This window comes from Ranitomeya variabilis, chromosome 2 (assembly GCF_051348905.1).
Source record: "Ranitomeya variabilis isolate aRanVar5 chromosome 2, aRanVar5.hap1, whole genome shotgun sequence".
In the NCBI taxonomy this organism is placed as follows: domain Eukaryota; kingdom Metazoa; phylum Chordata; class Amphibia; order Anura; family Dendrobatidae; genus Ranitomeya; species Ranitomeya variabilis.
Window position 1 is genome coordinate 48560001 of NC_135233.1, and position 13418 is coordinate 48573418.

The 13418-nt window shown below is 41.8% G+C and overlaps 1 protein-coding gene across 4 annotated transcripts in view; it reads right to left on the reverse strand.

The window, feature by feature from the left end:
- THADA (THADA armadillo repeat containing) overlaps positions 1-13418 on the reverse strand; it is a 629866-nt gene that overhangs the window by 462595 nt on the left and 153853 nt on the right. For all 4 annotated transcript variants that reach the window (XM_077282381.1, XM_077282382.1, XM_077282380.1 and 1 more), the window contains exon 23: positions 8124-8256. In XM_077282381.1, the coding sequence (XP_077138496.1) occupies positions 8124-8256 (133 nt within the window). The remainder of the gene's footprint in view (positions 1-8123; positions 8257-13418) is intronic.

The following is a 13418-nucleotide window of genomic DNA, read 5'->3' on the forward strand; positions in this document are numbered from 1 at the left end:
TTTAAATTAGCAGGAGACTGTAAATAAAAGTCTAGCCTATTTTTGCTCTCACTGGAGAGCTTGAGAAAGGCGAGTTTCAATGCTCCTTTCATTTGGTATGGTGCTCTGTGGCAGCCATTGTTGCTGTGGTTTTGTGCTGGTGGTGTGGCGCGGTCTGGAGTCATGGGGACTCTGCCTTGAAGCATGGGTGCTGTGGGGCACCAAGCCGTCCGCCCTGCTGGTGCAGTGTTGCTGCGGCAGTGGCTGGCGCACGGCTCTGCTCGGTTAGGGCGATAAGGACCCACTAAGAGGTTCGCTGTGAAGTGGCAGTGGGCTTTATGCAGTCTGATCAACTAAAAGCCTCATGTTCAGTTATATATATTTTTGCCTAGCGGTATTAGATCAATGTATGATTTTTGGAGGTGCTGTTCATGCTCTTTTTTTGCTGTATTTACTGTGTTCTCTTGTTGCATCATTTTTTGACGCAACCTGCTGTGCTCCATTCAGGTCTTGGATGGAGTTCAACACTTCTAATAACTGAAGTTAAAGGGAATGTCCAGTCACAAGATATTACTTATCCTTAGGATAGGTCATTAATATCAGATCAGTGGGGATCCAACAGCCGCCTCCCCCCCCCCCCACAGATCAGCTGTTACTAGCACTGTCAAAGATGGGATGTAAACATGTTGAACAAAGCTGCAATTCGCCGCTTTATTCAATGTGTAGCAGCTGCTGCCAGACACTGCAGAACAAGGGAATAGAAGCTTAGCTGCCTCCATTGCCTAATGTCAATGCTATGATCCCGCGTTATCTGCCTCCAGCTTTATGAACTTTTATGGCTTGTGTGAATGCTCTTAAAGGCATCGGAATGTAAGAAGACCCATTGACTTGTACGATTGTTGTGGGAATGCTCCTAAAGACTCTTGAAGATTGGAAAATCTAAGGACTTTTACAGCAGATTGTTGCATTTAGGTTTTGTGTCATGGACAGAGGTTACTTTGTAAAGAGAGTAGGATGAGTTTAGCTGACTCAATTGCCTAATGTCAGCCTGCAAAATTTGCCTCCAGCTTGTGCTGTTGCTTTGCTTTTAAGGTCACCTCCATGTAAGAAGACAACCTACTTGTTTGCATGGCAGAGTGTTCTGGGCATACTTGGTATCATGGGCAGAGGTTGTTCGTAGACAAGTGGGCAGAGGAGCAGAGCTGTCTTCTTTGCCTATTGTCAGTTCATTTGCTCCAGTGTTAATTGCCTCCAGCTTTATCATTTTTAGAGTTTAGAGGCCATTGTATACATTAATGCTTGCATAATTTGGATCTGATGACAAAGACTTTAAAGGATTCCAAGAACATACGGGCTGCAATGCTGTGCATGAAAACGAAAATATAGAATGGCCAGCCGTGCTTTTACCTAGGGCAAAGCCCCCATCTGTCTTAGGTAATGTGAGGGTCCCAGAAGTGAAGTACACTTAAGATATAGTTTGTTTTTGGTTGCTTTTTCATTATCTGTCCTCCCACAGGTCAAGAAGTCCAAAAGTCTTGCAGTTAGTTGGAAAAAAAACAGCTGAAATTTGAGACTCGTTCTATCAAGTTCAATATGGAGCCCGAGTGCAGAATAATGGATACAGCAATTACTCAGCGGTTATCATGGCACAAAGCTAATTTGATATTTTGAAAAATGCAGCTCAACAGGCGAACTTAAAAACCATTGTCACATGTGGTTACAGCAAGAGCATTGATGGTGAGAAAAGTTCTCGACCTTGGCAGATTCCAGTTTTACGATACCTAGCATAGCAATCTACTCTTACCGAGATAGGATTTTGTTTGGCAGCCAGAAAATTATGTTTTAATTGGAACAATAAATCCTTGTTTTAACACAACTCGACACCTTTGTTGTACGTTATCTCGGGCAGAGGGCTCGGGGAAGAGCGAACAATGTGTCACAAAGACTAGACGTAATGTTCTAGAGTTACTTATCAGGACCCCTTCTGGACGGTCATAAAAAAGGGAAAATGTATCGTTTTAACTGCAAATGTCCATAAACACCTGGCTCCTAAAATGGAAAAACTGATAAAAAAAACAAAAGCCAAAAGTAAGTTGTAAAAAGTCAAAGACTAAGACAAAATTAAGACAGTCAAAGTCATCGTAGAATAAAAAACAAGGTAAGTGATATTTTAATGATCAACTTAAAGACGTTTTCCATAATAAGATAGGCCATCAATATCAGATCAGTGTCGACACGCCCTCTGATCATTTGTTTGTACGGGTTGTAGAGCTTGTGAGCTATTTGCAGCCACACAGATCGGTATATATGCATGTCGTCTACTCGGCAGCACTGTGCTTGATAATGTGGCGGTAATCCAAAGACGAATAAAAGTTCGGAAGCTTAGTATGCGGTCATCCGGATGAAAAAATGAAGGTCCTTTATTTGTAGGCATCAGAATGAGTATCGTTTGAGTCTTCATCATGCGTTGTAGGTGTTCGATGCCTGAAGGCGGCTCAAGTTCGGAGCGAAGAACTGGTTTGTATTGTGAACTCTGATACCACAAATAAAGAAATACTTTATCTATACTGCAATAGTGAAGGATGATCATTGTATTCTCCAGATAACCGCACGATCTACACTGTGTGCAGAATTATTAGGCAAGTTGTATTTTGATCACATGATACTTTTTATCCATGTTGTCCTACTCCAAGCTGTTCAGGCTTGAGAGCCAGCTACCAATTAAGTAAATCAGGTGATGTGCATCTCTGTAATGAGGAGGGGTGTTGTGTAATGACATCAAAACCCTATATAAGGTGTGCTTAATTATTAGGCAACTTCCTTTCCTTTGGCAAAATGGGTCAGAAGAGACATTTGACGGGCTCTGAAAAGTCCAAAATTGCGAGAAGTCTTGCAGACGGATGCAGCAGTCTTGAAATTGCCAAACTTTTGAAGCGTGATCACCGAACAATCAAGCGTTTCATGGCAAATAGCCAACAGGGTCGCAAGAAGCCTGTTGGGCATAAAAGGCGCCAAATAACTGCCCATGAATTGAGGAAAATCAAGTGCCAAGATGCCATTTGCCACCAGTTTTGCCGTATTTCAGAGCTGCAACGTTACTGGAGTAACAAAAAGCACAAGGTGTGCGATACTCAGGGACGTGGCCAAGGTAAGGAAGGCTGAAAAACGACCACCTTTGAACAAGAAACATAAGATAAAAAGTCAAGACTGGGCCAAGAAATATCTTAAGACTGACTTTTCAAAGGTTTTATGGACTGATGAAATGAGTGTGACTCTTGATGGACCAGATGGATGGGCCAGAGGCTGGATCAGTAAAGGGCAGAGATCTCCACTCCGACTCAGACGCCACAAGGTGGAGGTGGGGTACTGGTATGGGCTGGCATCAAAGATGAACTTGTGGGACCTTTTCAGGTTGAGGATTGAGTGAAGCTCAACTCCCAGACCTACTGCCAGTTTCTAGAAGACAACTTCTTCAAGCAGTGGTACAGGAAGAAGTCGGTATTGTTTAAGAAAAACATGATTTTCATGCAGGACAATGCCCCATCACATGCCTCCAACTACTCCACAGCGTGGCTGGCCAGTAAAGGTCTCCAAGAAGAAAAAATAATGACATGGCCCCCTTGTTCACCTGATCTGAACCCCATAGAGAACCTGTGGTCCCTCATAAAATATGAGCTCTACAGGGAGGGAAAACAGTCCACCTCTCGGAACAGTGTCGGGAGGCTGTGGTGGCTGCTGCACGCAATGTTGGTCGTAAACAGATCAAGTAACTGACAGAATCTATGGATGGAGGCTGCTGAGTGTCATCGTAAAGAAAGGGGGCTATATTGGTCACTCATTTTGGGGGGTTTTGTTTTTGCATGTCAGAAATGTTTATTTCTAAATTTTGTGCAGTTATATTGGTTTACTTGGTGAAAATAAACAAGTGAGATGGGAATATATTTGGTTTTTATTAAGTTGTCTAATAATTCTGCACAGTAATAGTTACCTGCACAAACAGATATCCTCCTAAGATAGCCAAATCTAAAAAAAAAAAAACACTCCAGCTTCCAAAAATATTAAGCTTTGATATTTATGAGTCTTTGGGTTGATTGAGAACATAGTTGTTGATCAATAATAAAAATAATCCTCTAAAATACAAACTTGCCTAATAATTCTGCACACAGTGTAAACTCCCAAACTTTTATTCTCCTTTGGATTTGCTGCCGCACAGTCGTCTGGGTACAAGACTGGTCGAAGGGGAAGCCGCCATCTCAAAAGTATGATAAACTAATTTCATTAGAGGTGACAGCCCAACGCCCCAGTACTATAAAACCCATTTTTCTAATCACAGTCCATTTCAACAAAAGCACAACCTTCTTTTTACTATATATTCTGATGCTGCAGTGTTTTCCAACTGGAACAATTGGGACAACACTGCAATACTCGGCATGCAGATATAAACAGCAGTGTAACCAATGAAGAAGCTGCCGCACTCACCATTGCACCTAATGGTAGCAGGCAGAGAGAATTTTATTTCAAAGTGTTGCGCAGGACTTGCATAAGATTAAGATTCCCGTCGATGACTGTATTTTCGGTCCAAGTGTGATTCAACAAAACATCGGATCAAACTTGGAGTTATGCTACTCTAAGGTGCAGTGAACGTCTGATTTTTTTCCTTGGACCGAGTCGGTCCGAAAAAAAAAATCTTAGCATGCACGCGTAAATCGGATCACATCAGCCATGCAAGTCAATGTGTCAGTCAAAAAAATCGGACCGCACTCAGATATCATCTGAGTGTGGTCCGATTTTCATGGACTGACAGAATGGAGACGGTGGAGAATTTTTTTTTTTTCCCCCCCATCTTCTCCACATTCGAGACAAACGGATCACACTATGATCAGAATGTGATTAGCGTTATCGGAACAAATTTTCTTGGGAAGAATGAACATGCGGTCGTGTGACGCTTGCCTCAGGAGAGGTCATTAATATCAGATCTCTGGTGGTATGATACCCAGCACCCCCAAAGGTCAGCTGTTAACAGGCCAAGCGGAAGCCCCCTGTGTACGGAGCCAGAACATCACAAATCCAAACATTGTGCACAGACAGTGCTCGAGTACTGAAGCTCAGCTTCCATTCACTTCAACTGGAGCTGAACTGCAGTACCAGAGAACATTCACATTCAGCTGCGAAGAGTGCTGTAAGCAGCTGATCTTTCGAGAAGGGGGGAGCCGGGTGTTAGACCGTATCGAAATCCAGAACAAACCCTTGAACTCTGTGAATTAATAGAATTTGGAGTTCTGTATAAAACCATATCCTCCTCTGACTGATATATAATCTAGAAAAAAAAGCAGCAAGGCATTTTAGAACTAAACTTCTTTATTAACATTTTTGTTTCTTATTTTGGGACAGCGCAACCCGTCCGATCCTTTTGATTTCCAGATGATCTCGCAGTCACTTCTCTTGGTTCATGGAAATAGCGGTGGTTGCTCTTTTCAGCAAAGCCAAGTGGGCATTTTCTCTGGGCCGGTCAGCAATTTAGTTATTTGGAAAGTTGAGAGAAGACCAGAATAGTCGGCACTACACCCCTTTGTGGACTGTAAGCCATTGAGAGCCAGCTTTATTAAGGCACCAAATAGGAGGTACGCGGGGGATGTATTTGCATGATGACTACTTAAATTTGCCATCCACCAGTCTGGAGAAGTTGCGGTAATACAGGCTGTATCGATTATAACCAACTTTCCCAGAACTTTTCCGCTTTCACATCTGTTAATGCGCAGCTTAGGCTAAAAGCACATTGTGTACTATGTTCTATGTGCACATTGGGAAAACGTTCCTGGCGTACGCTGACAATTTCATAGTCCCAGATGTACCAGACAGAGGACAAAACAGTGTCGTTCTGGCCTCTCTTACCACTATGCATCTGCAAACCATTGAACTGTATAGGAAAGGGACACAGACTGCTCTTTTCTGTACAGAGGGCCACCACAATAAAGCGCACTCTGCGTGGTATACTTTACCGATGGGGCATTTTGGTGGACGAGAGACTGGTCACTTTGTGACATATTCTTAAAAAAAGCGCAACGCAATGTGCACATATCCTTGAGTCGGATTCCTAAATGGCAAACCTCAGCAGGGTCCTAGGTAGGATGCCACTAACAAGAGTATGTGAAGGGGGTCATTCTGGGTTGAAAATGTCGAGGAACCCTTACTAGATGTCACGCGGCTTTCCAGGAACAGATATGACCAAGGAATGATTAACTTTATTAGTGCAAGTGCTATAAGGAACAATGAGATGGGGGAATATCATTACTGGAAAATCTACAATTAGTGACCTCTAATATAAAAGTAAATAATAGCATGATGTGAGATAATAACAGCATATGAAAGTAAAGAAAAGATATTCAATATGCTACATATATGCAATGTAATGTAATGTGGATTCCCACACTTAAAGAGGACCTTCAACCAAATTTTTCATTTTGAATTGGACACAGGATGTAATAGTGGATGGAGAGCGGAATAAGGCCCCCATGTCCATGTTCCGTAATGACGGGGCTTTGGACACATCCGGAGCGTCGCCGCAAGGTAAACAAACATGCTGCGTTCTAAAAAGACTCGCCGCATGTCCGGAAACGCAGGGCTGCCGGAAGCGTGTTCCCACGCATAGTGGAGACGGGATTTCATAAAATCCCCTCCACTATGCTGTAACATCTGGACGCTGCGGGTTGAACGCTGCGGCTGCATGCAGCGTTCAATCCTCAGCTAATCCGGATGTATTCCTGAACGTGGACACATGCCCGAAAACATTTTATTTTTTCGTTTCTTTCTTTTTGTAAGTGCGTCTCATGTGCAGATATAAACAATCAAATATTTGGCAGCTAATGAGTTAACCAAAGTTAAGTCCAATAGGTTTTTATTAGATAGTTTCCACTGGGGGTGTGTTGTTCTGCCTCCTGTATGACATTGACCAATCATAAGAAGGCAGCAACATAGAAGAGCAACAGGTCCAGCATTTTGCGACTGAAAAAACTGTTTGCCTGCGAATTCGTGTGAGTGATTGTTAAACAATTACCCTTTGTGGTTTTTGCAGTGACCTGACAATTTTATTTGGACCTAACTTTAATCTGAATAGAACAAGTGATGTCATGTGATGGCTCATGTTGAGGGAGTTCATGGCCATAGGCTAGACCTCATCATGTAGAGTAGGTTGTAGCAATAAAAAGGTGGTGGAGATGTATTTAGGCTTTTCTTCCACCGGTGATCATGCATGTTCTGTAATAGGAGAAAGCCTACTATATGGAAGAGTATGTCAAAAGTGGTTTAACCCCTTTATGACCTATGGCTTATAGGTTCCACCACTGAATCTGCATCATTCCCAGCACATGACGGCTGACCTGCTGTTTATTCCAGCTCCATATCCCAGATGCTATCCTCTCACCTGCTGATTTTGTTGGCTGCAGACGTCATGTTGCATATATAGTGGATGTGACATTTGCAGCTAATGTATCAGAAGACCAGCAGGTAGCATCAGGGATTCATTATTTTATATGTATTGCCGCCTGTGTGCAATTATTGCCTTACCTTAGACAACGTCCGGACCGCTCATTAGCTACAAATATGTATTTTATAACCTGGTGTAAATGCCGCTGTTTCCCTGAATTCGGGAATGTTTTTCTTTTGCTCCTGCGCCCCTCAGTTCCTGAGATATTGTCCTTTTTTCTCTAGACGTTTTTATCCAACTGGGAATGGTTTTTAAGAAGACTATGCCCACTTGACTAAGAAAACTAAATATACAAATAGGGAATATCTCAGGAAAGGAGAGGCACAGGAACAAAAAGAAAAACATTGCCGGATTCAGGGGAACAGAAGGATTTACACCAGGTAAAAAGAAATGGCTTTAGCCCTCAGGATCAGCAAGTTTCAACCTCTACCCATCATAATGTTATGGCATATCCTAGCATTCCATCACGGGAGTACCCCTTTAAACATGGGTTCTGGAGAACGTCGACCAGCTGTGTATACTCAGAAATGATGCAGACAGCAAACATCATCTTGAACGTTTACGAGGAAAGCCATGTGGGCAGATGCAGACCCTCTTGCGTAGACCATTAAAGAGCTGAACCATTTCAGTCCCATAAACCGGTGCACAGCTTGCTCCATACCTGTATGTAGAAAGGAATTCCAGCGCTGCGTCTGGTTGCACAGAGCCTAGAAGACGGATCGCTAGATTTAATTTCCTCCAAGACGTTGCATAACCATTGGCGTGGTAGGCCGCGGAGGCTCTCCTCCTTGCATCTGAAAGAATCAAACGAGTAGAGGAGGTCACGGAGGGCACTAAGTTTTATTAAAACCATGCTACACCACTTCAAACACACGGAGCTGGGCTTTAAACAATCAAACCATTCACAGCCAGACCTGTTTTCAGATATAGGGACATATAGGATTTTTTTTTTCCTTTTTCCAGGAATACTGGATACGATTAAAGACCATAAAAAACCCACAATGCAACGTGGCTAAATCTACACACCAGTCATTAATAACGTTGCCGAATTCTGCACTTGTGTATGATATATACGGTAAGCCAGGAGCGGGTCAGAGCTGGAAGATCATAGATAAACTTGTGCTGGTGGAGAGAGACTTTCCTGGATACAGCAGACGTTTCATACATTCCAGGAAACCTCATATACATGAGGAGAACATGATTTATTTCATGCATAATGTTTATTGAAATCGCCTAAAGGTTCGTCTCTAAGCAGAATACACTGCACAAACAAAGGGAACACTAAAATCCCACATCCTAGATATCACTGAATGAAATATTCCAGTTGAAAAGCTTTAGTCATTACATAGTGGAATGCATTAAGAACAATAAAACATAAAAATGATCAATGTAAATCAAAACTAATATCCCTTGGAGGTCTGGATTTGGAAGGATACTCAAAATCAAAGTACAGGGCGATTCAACTTCAGTGGAAATGCCTCAAGACAAGGAAATGATGCTCAGTAGTGTGTGTGGCCTCCACGTGCCTGTATGACCTCCCTACAATGCCTGGGCATGCTCCTGATGGGGCGGCGGATGTTCTCCTGAGGGATCTCCTCCCAGACCTGGATTAAAGCATCAGTCAACTGCTGGACAGTTTGTAGTGCAACGTGGCGTTGGTGGATGGGACGAGACATGATGTCCCAGATGTCTACAATTGGTTTCAGATCTGGAGAACGGACAACCAGTTCATAGCATCAATGTCTTCATAATGCAGGAACTGCTGACACACTTCAGCCACATGAGGTAAAGCATTGTCCTGCATTAGGAGGAACCCAGGGCCCACTGCACTTAAATATGGTCTCACAATGGGCCTGAGGATCTCATCCCTGTACCTAATGGCAATCAGGGTACCTCTGGCTAGCACCTGGAGGGCTGTGCGGCCCTCCAAAGAAATGCCACCCCACACCATTACTGATCCACTGTGAAACCAGTCATGCTGGAGGATATTGCAGGCAGCAGAATGTTCTCCATGGCGTCTCCAGGCACCATCACATGTGCTCAGTGTGAACCTGCTCTCATCCGTGAAGAGCACAGGGCGCCAATGTCGAATCTGCCCATCTTGGTGTTCTCTGGCATATGCCAATTGCCCTGCACGGTGTTGGGCAGTAAACACAACACCCACTTGTGGACGTCGGGCCCTCATATCGCCCTCATGGAGTCTGTTTCTGACAGTTTGGGCAGACACATGGATGTTAGTGGCCTGCTGGAGGTCATTTTGCAGGGCTCTGACACTACTCCTCCTGTTCCTCCTTGCACAAAGGAGGTAGTGGTTCTGCTGCTGGATTATTGCCCTTCTACGGGCCCCTCCACGTCTGTTATCTGCTTAATGCTCTGGACACTGTGGTGACAGACACAGCAAACCTTCTTGCCACAGCTCGCACTGATGTGCCATCCTGGATGAGCTGCACTAACTGAGCAACTTCTGTCAGGATTTGAAGAAGAGAATGATAAATGCAGGGCAAGAGACTCCATTTCCACGTAGAGCAGAGAAAAGAGAAGCATTAACTGGGTAGAAAGGCAAAATGAGCAACTGTAAGTACACAGTGCTATATAATATGACTTCAATATATTATAAGAATAAAAATTTTGATGGAAGAGAAGTGCTTCTTTAAAATATTATTACCATCCTATTACTATACAAATATCCTCTTCAGAAGGAAGAAGACTTGATCTGTGGTACTACCTATTTCGCAATCCTAAAAGTTAACGAGCCTTGCCACATGACTTAGGAAAATAAGCCAAGCCAGAAACTCAATTTGCTGACAAGTGTTCCATTGTGTTGCCCCTCCTCAGTGCAATGCAGATCTGATTTGGCTGGGTGAGACGCCTCCAAAAAGGGGCTAGGGAAAACGTTTATCCTTGCGGAGCGGAGAGTACCAAGCTGGCTTAACGGGATATATATATATATATATATATATATATATATATATATATATATATATATATATATATATATATATATATACACTCACTGGCCACTTTATTAGGTACACCTGTCCAACTTCTTGTTAACACTTAATTTCTAATCAGCCAATCACATGGCGGCAACTCAGTGCATTTAGGCATGTAGACATGGTCAAGACAATCTCCTGCAGTTCAAACCGAGCATCAGTATGGGGAAGAAAGGTGATTTGAGTGCCTTTGAACGTGGCATGGTTGTTGGTGCCAGAAGGGCTGGTCTGAGTATTTCAGAAACTGCTGATCTACTGGGATTTTCACGCACAACCATCTCTAGGGTTTACAGAGAATGGTCCGAAAAAGAAAAAAAATCCAGTGAGCGGCAGTTCTGTGGGCGGAAATGCCTTGTTGATGCCAGAGGTCAGAGGAGAATGGGCAGACTGGTTCGAGCTGATAGAAAGGCAACAGTGACTCAAATCGCCACCCGTTACAACCAAGGTAGGCCTAAGAGCATCTCTGAACGCACAGTGCGTCGAACTTTGAGGCAGATGGGCTACAGCAGCAGAAGACCACACCGGGTACCACTCCTTTCAGCTAAGAACAGGAAACTGAGGCTACAATTTGTACAAGCTCATCGAAATTGGACAGTAGAAGATTGGAAAAACGTTGCTTGGTCTGATGAGTCTCGATTTCTGCTGCGACATTCGGATGGTAGGGTCAGAATTTGGCGTAAACAACATGAAAGCATGGATCCATCCTGCCTTGTATGGAGCATCTTTGGGATGTGCAGCCGACAAATCTGCGGCAACTGTGTGATGCCATCATGTCAATATGGACCAAAATCTCTGAGGAATGCTTCCAGCACCTTGTTGAATCTATGCCACGAAGAATTGAGGCAGTTCTGAAGGCAAAAGGGGGTCCAACCCGTTACTAGCATGGTGTACCTAATAAAGTGGCCGGTGAGTGTATATATATATATATATATATATATATATATATATATATATATATATATATATATATATATATATATATATATATATATATATATATATATATATAATTATATACTATATAAGTTATATAATAAGGCTCGTTAAAGGATCGACATTGAATTTTAAGATTGCTATATCCAACAGGTGGCACCAGAGATCAAGTCCTCTTCCTTCTGAAGAGGCTATCTGCTTATTTAATTTTCCACTGCATGGCCTACAAGTCTCCCCACGCCAGCTTGGGATTTAAAAAAAGGAGAAACGTTCCCCCTTAGAGCCACGTCTTATTACTGTTCATCCCAGGCTTTCTGATTCATGAACACTAATCCAGAATCTGCCAGAAAAAAAAAATATAAAATATAAATTTTTTAGAATGATACACAAACATTGAGATATTAACATCTTCACTCCGCAGCCAATTTTAATCTTTGCGCTTCCGTCTTTTTTCCTTCCCTTCTTCCCAAAAGTCAGAGCTTTTTTTATTTTTCCTTCCACATAATCATTGAAGGGCTAATTTTCTGCGAGACAAGATGTACTTTTGAATGATACCATTTATTTTACCCTGTAATATACTGAAAAAACAGAAGAAGAAAAAAAAGATTCCATATGCAGTAAAATGAGGAAAGAAATGCAATTCTGCAGGTACTTTTTGGGGTTTTGTTACTACGGCGTTCAATGCAGTGTGCTGTAAAAATGACCTGGCAGTGCGATTCTCCAGCTCGGTACAATTACGGCGATACTAAAAAAAAAAAAAAAAAAATTGTGATTTAAAAAAATAAATCAGAAATTTGTAAAAATAAAAATAAAATAAAAATAAATTTGTTTTGTGAAGCCATCTTTTTTTATTTTTCTCTTGATGGAGCTGTGTGGGGACTTGTTTTGAGTGTGGCAAGCTGATGGTTTTAATGATACTATTTCAGGGTGCACGACTTTTTGAATAACTTCTTATTGCACTTTTTTTTGCTATAAAATAGCAAGCGGATGGATTTATTTTTTGGGGGGGTAAAATAGTATGGATTTACACGTTAAATGTACAGTAAGGGAACAGGCAATTTTACAAAAGAAAAAAAACCCATAAAATTGTATACTTTATTATACATTTATTATTGATCTAGGGAAATTTCACCTATATCTGCACATCCTTTGTGTTGAGTGATTGGCAACATTATTGTATCACTTGGACTACGGGTTGTAGGTTTATTCACCTCTTTTCTAGGTTATTGAGGTTTTTTGGACTGTACTTTCATTAGGCCGGTCTTATCGTTGGAGGATATCTCCTGCAAACTTTCGAGTTATCCACTATTTTGGCTATCTTTTATAGGGTATTTTTTGTTGTTATTAATAAAGTATACAATTTCATGGGGGGTTTTTTCTTTTGTAAAATTGGGGTAAAATAGTATTTTTTTTTTCTGCTGTGCTGTATTTACCACCATATGGACTGAATAATTTAATATTTTGGTAGATTGGACTTTTTTTGAAAGCAGCAAACCTGAATATGTATAATTTTATTGTATTTTTAACTTGGAAAAAGGAGAGGGATTCAAAAATTATTATTTTTATTATTTAGTCCCCTCTGGGGACTTGAATCTGCGATCATTTGTTCCATATACTGCAGTACCACAGTATTGCAGTGACGAGCTGGGCGGCCACCGGCTGCTATGAACCCATCGGTACTCGATGATCATGTCCCCACCCTGTGATCTCTGTTATTACATATAGATGCTGACTGTATAATACATCTGCCATTTGCCGGGTATGGAGCGCAGGCTCAACCCCTGAGCCCGTAGCATTCTCCGGCTCTCTACGTGTGCAGTATATTTTCATCAGGAAAGGAGTTAAGAAAATTTAAAAAAAAAATCACTAAACCTAGAAAAGAAAAATTAAATAAGAAATATACTGCATCTGTTACAAAATATCTGCAGCATTTTCTGTATGATCCTAAAACAGTCTCCTAGAAATCCCACAGACAAAAATAAGGAGATTAAGGAGAGAGTTGTTCGAATTTTATTTTTTTTTTCATGCAT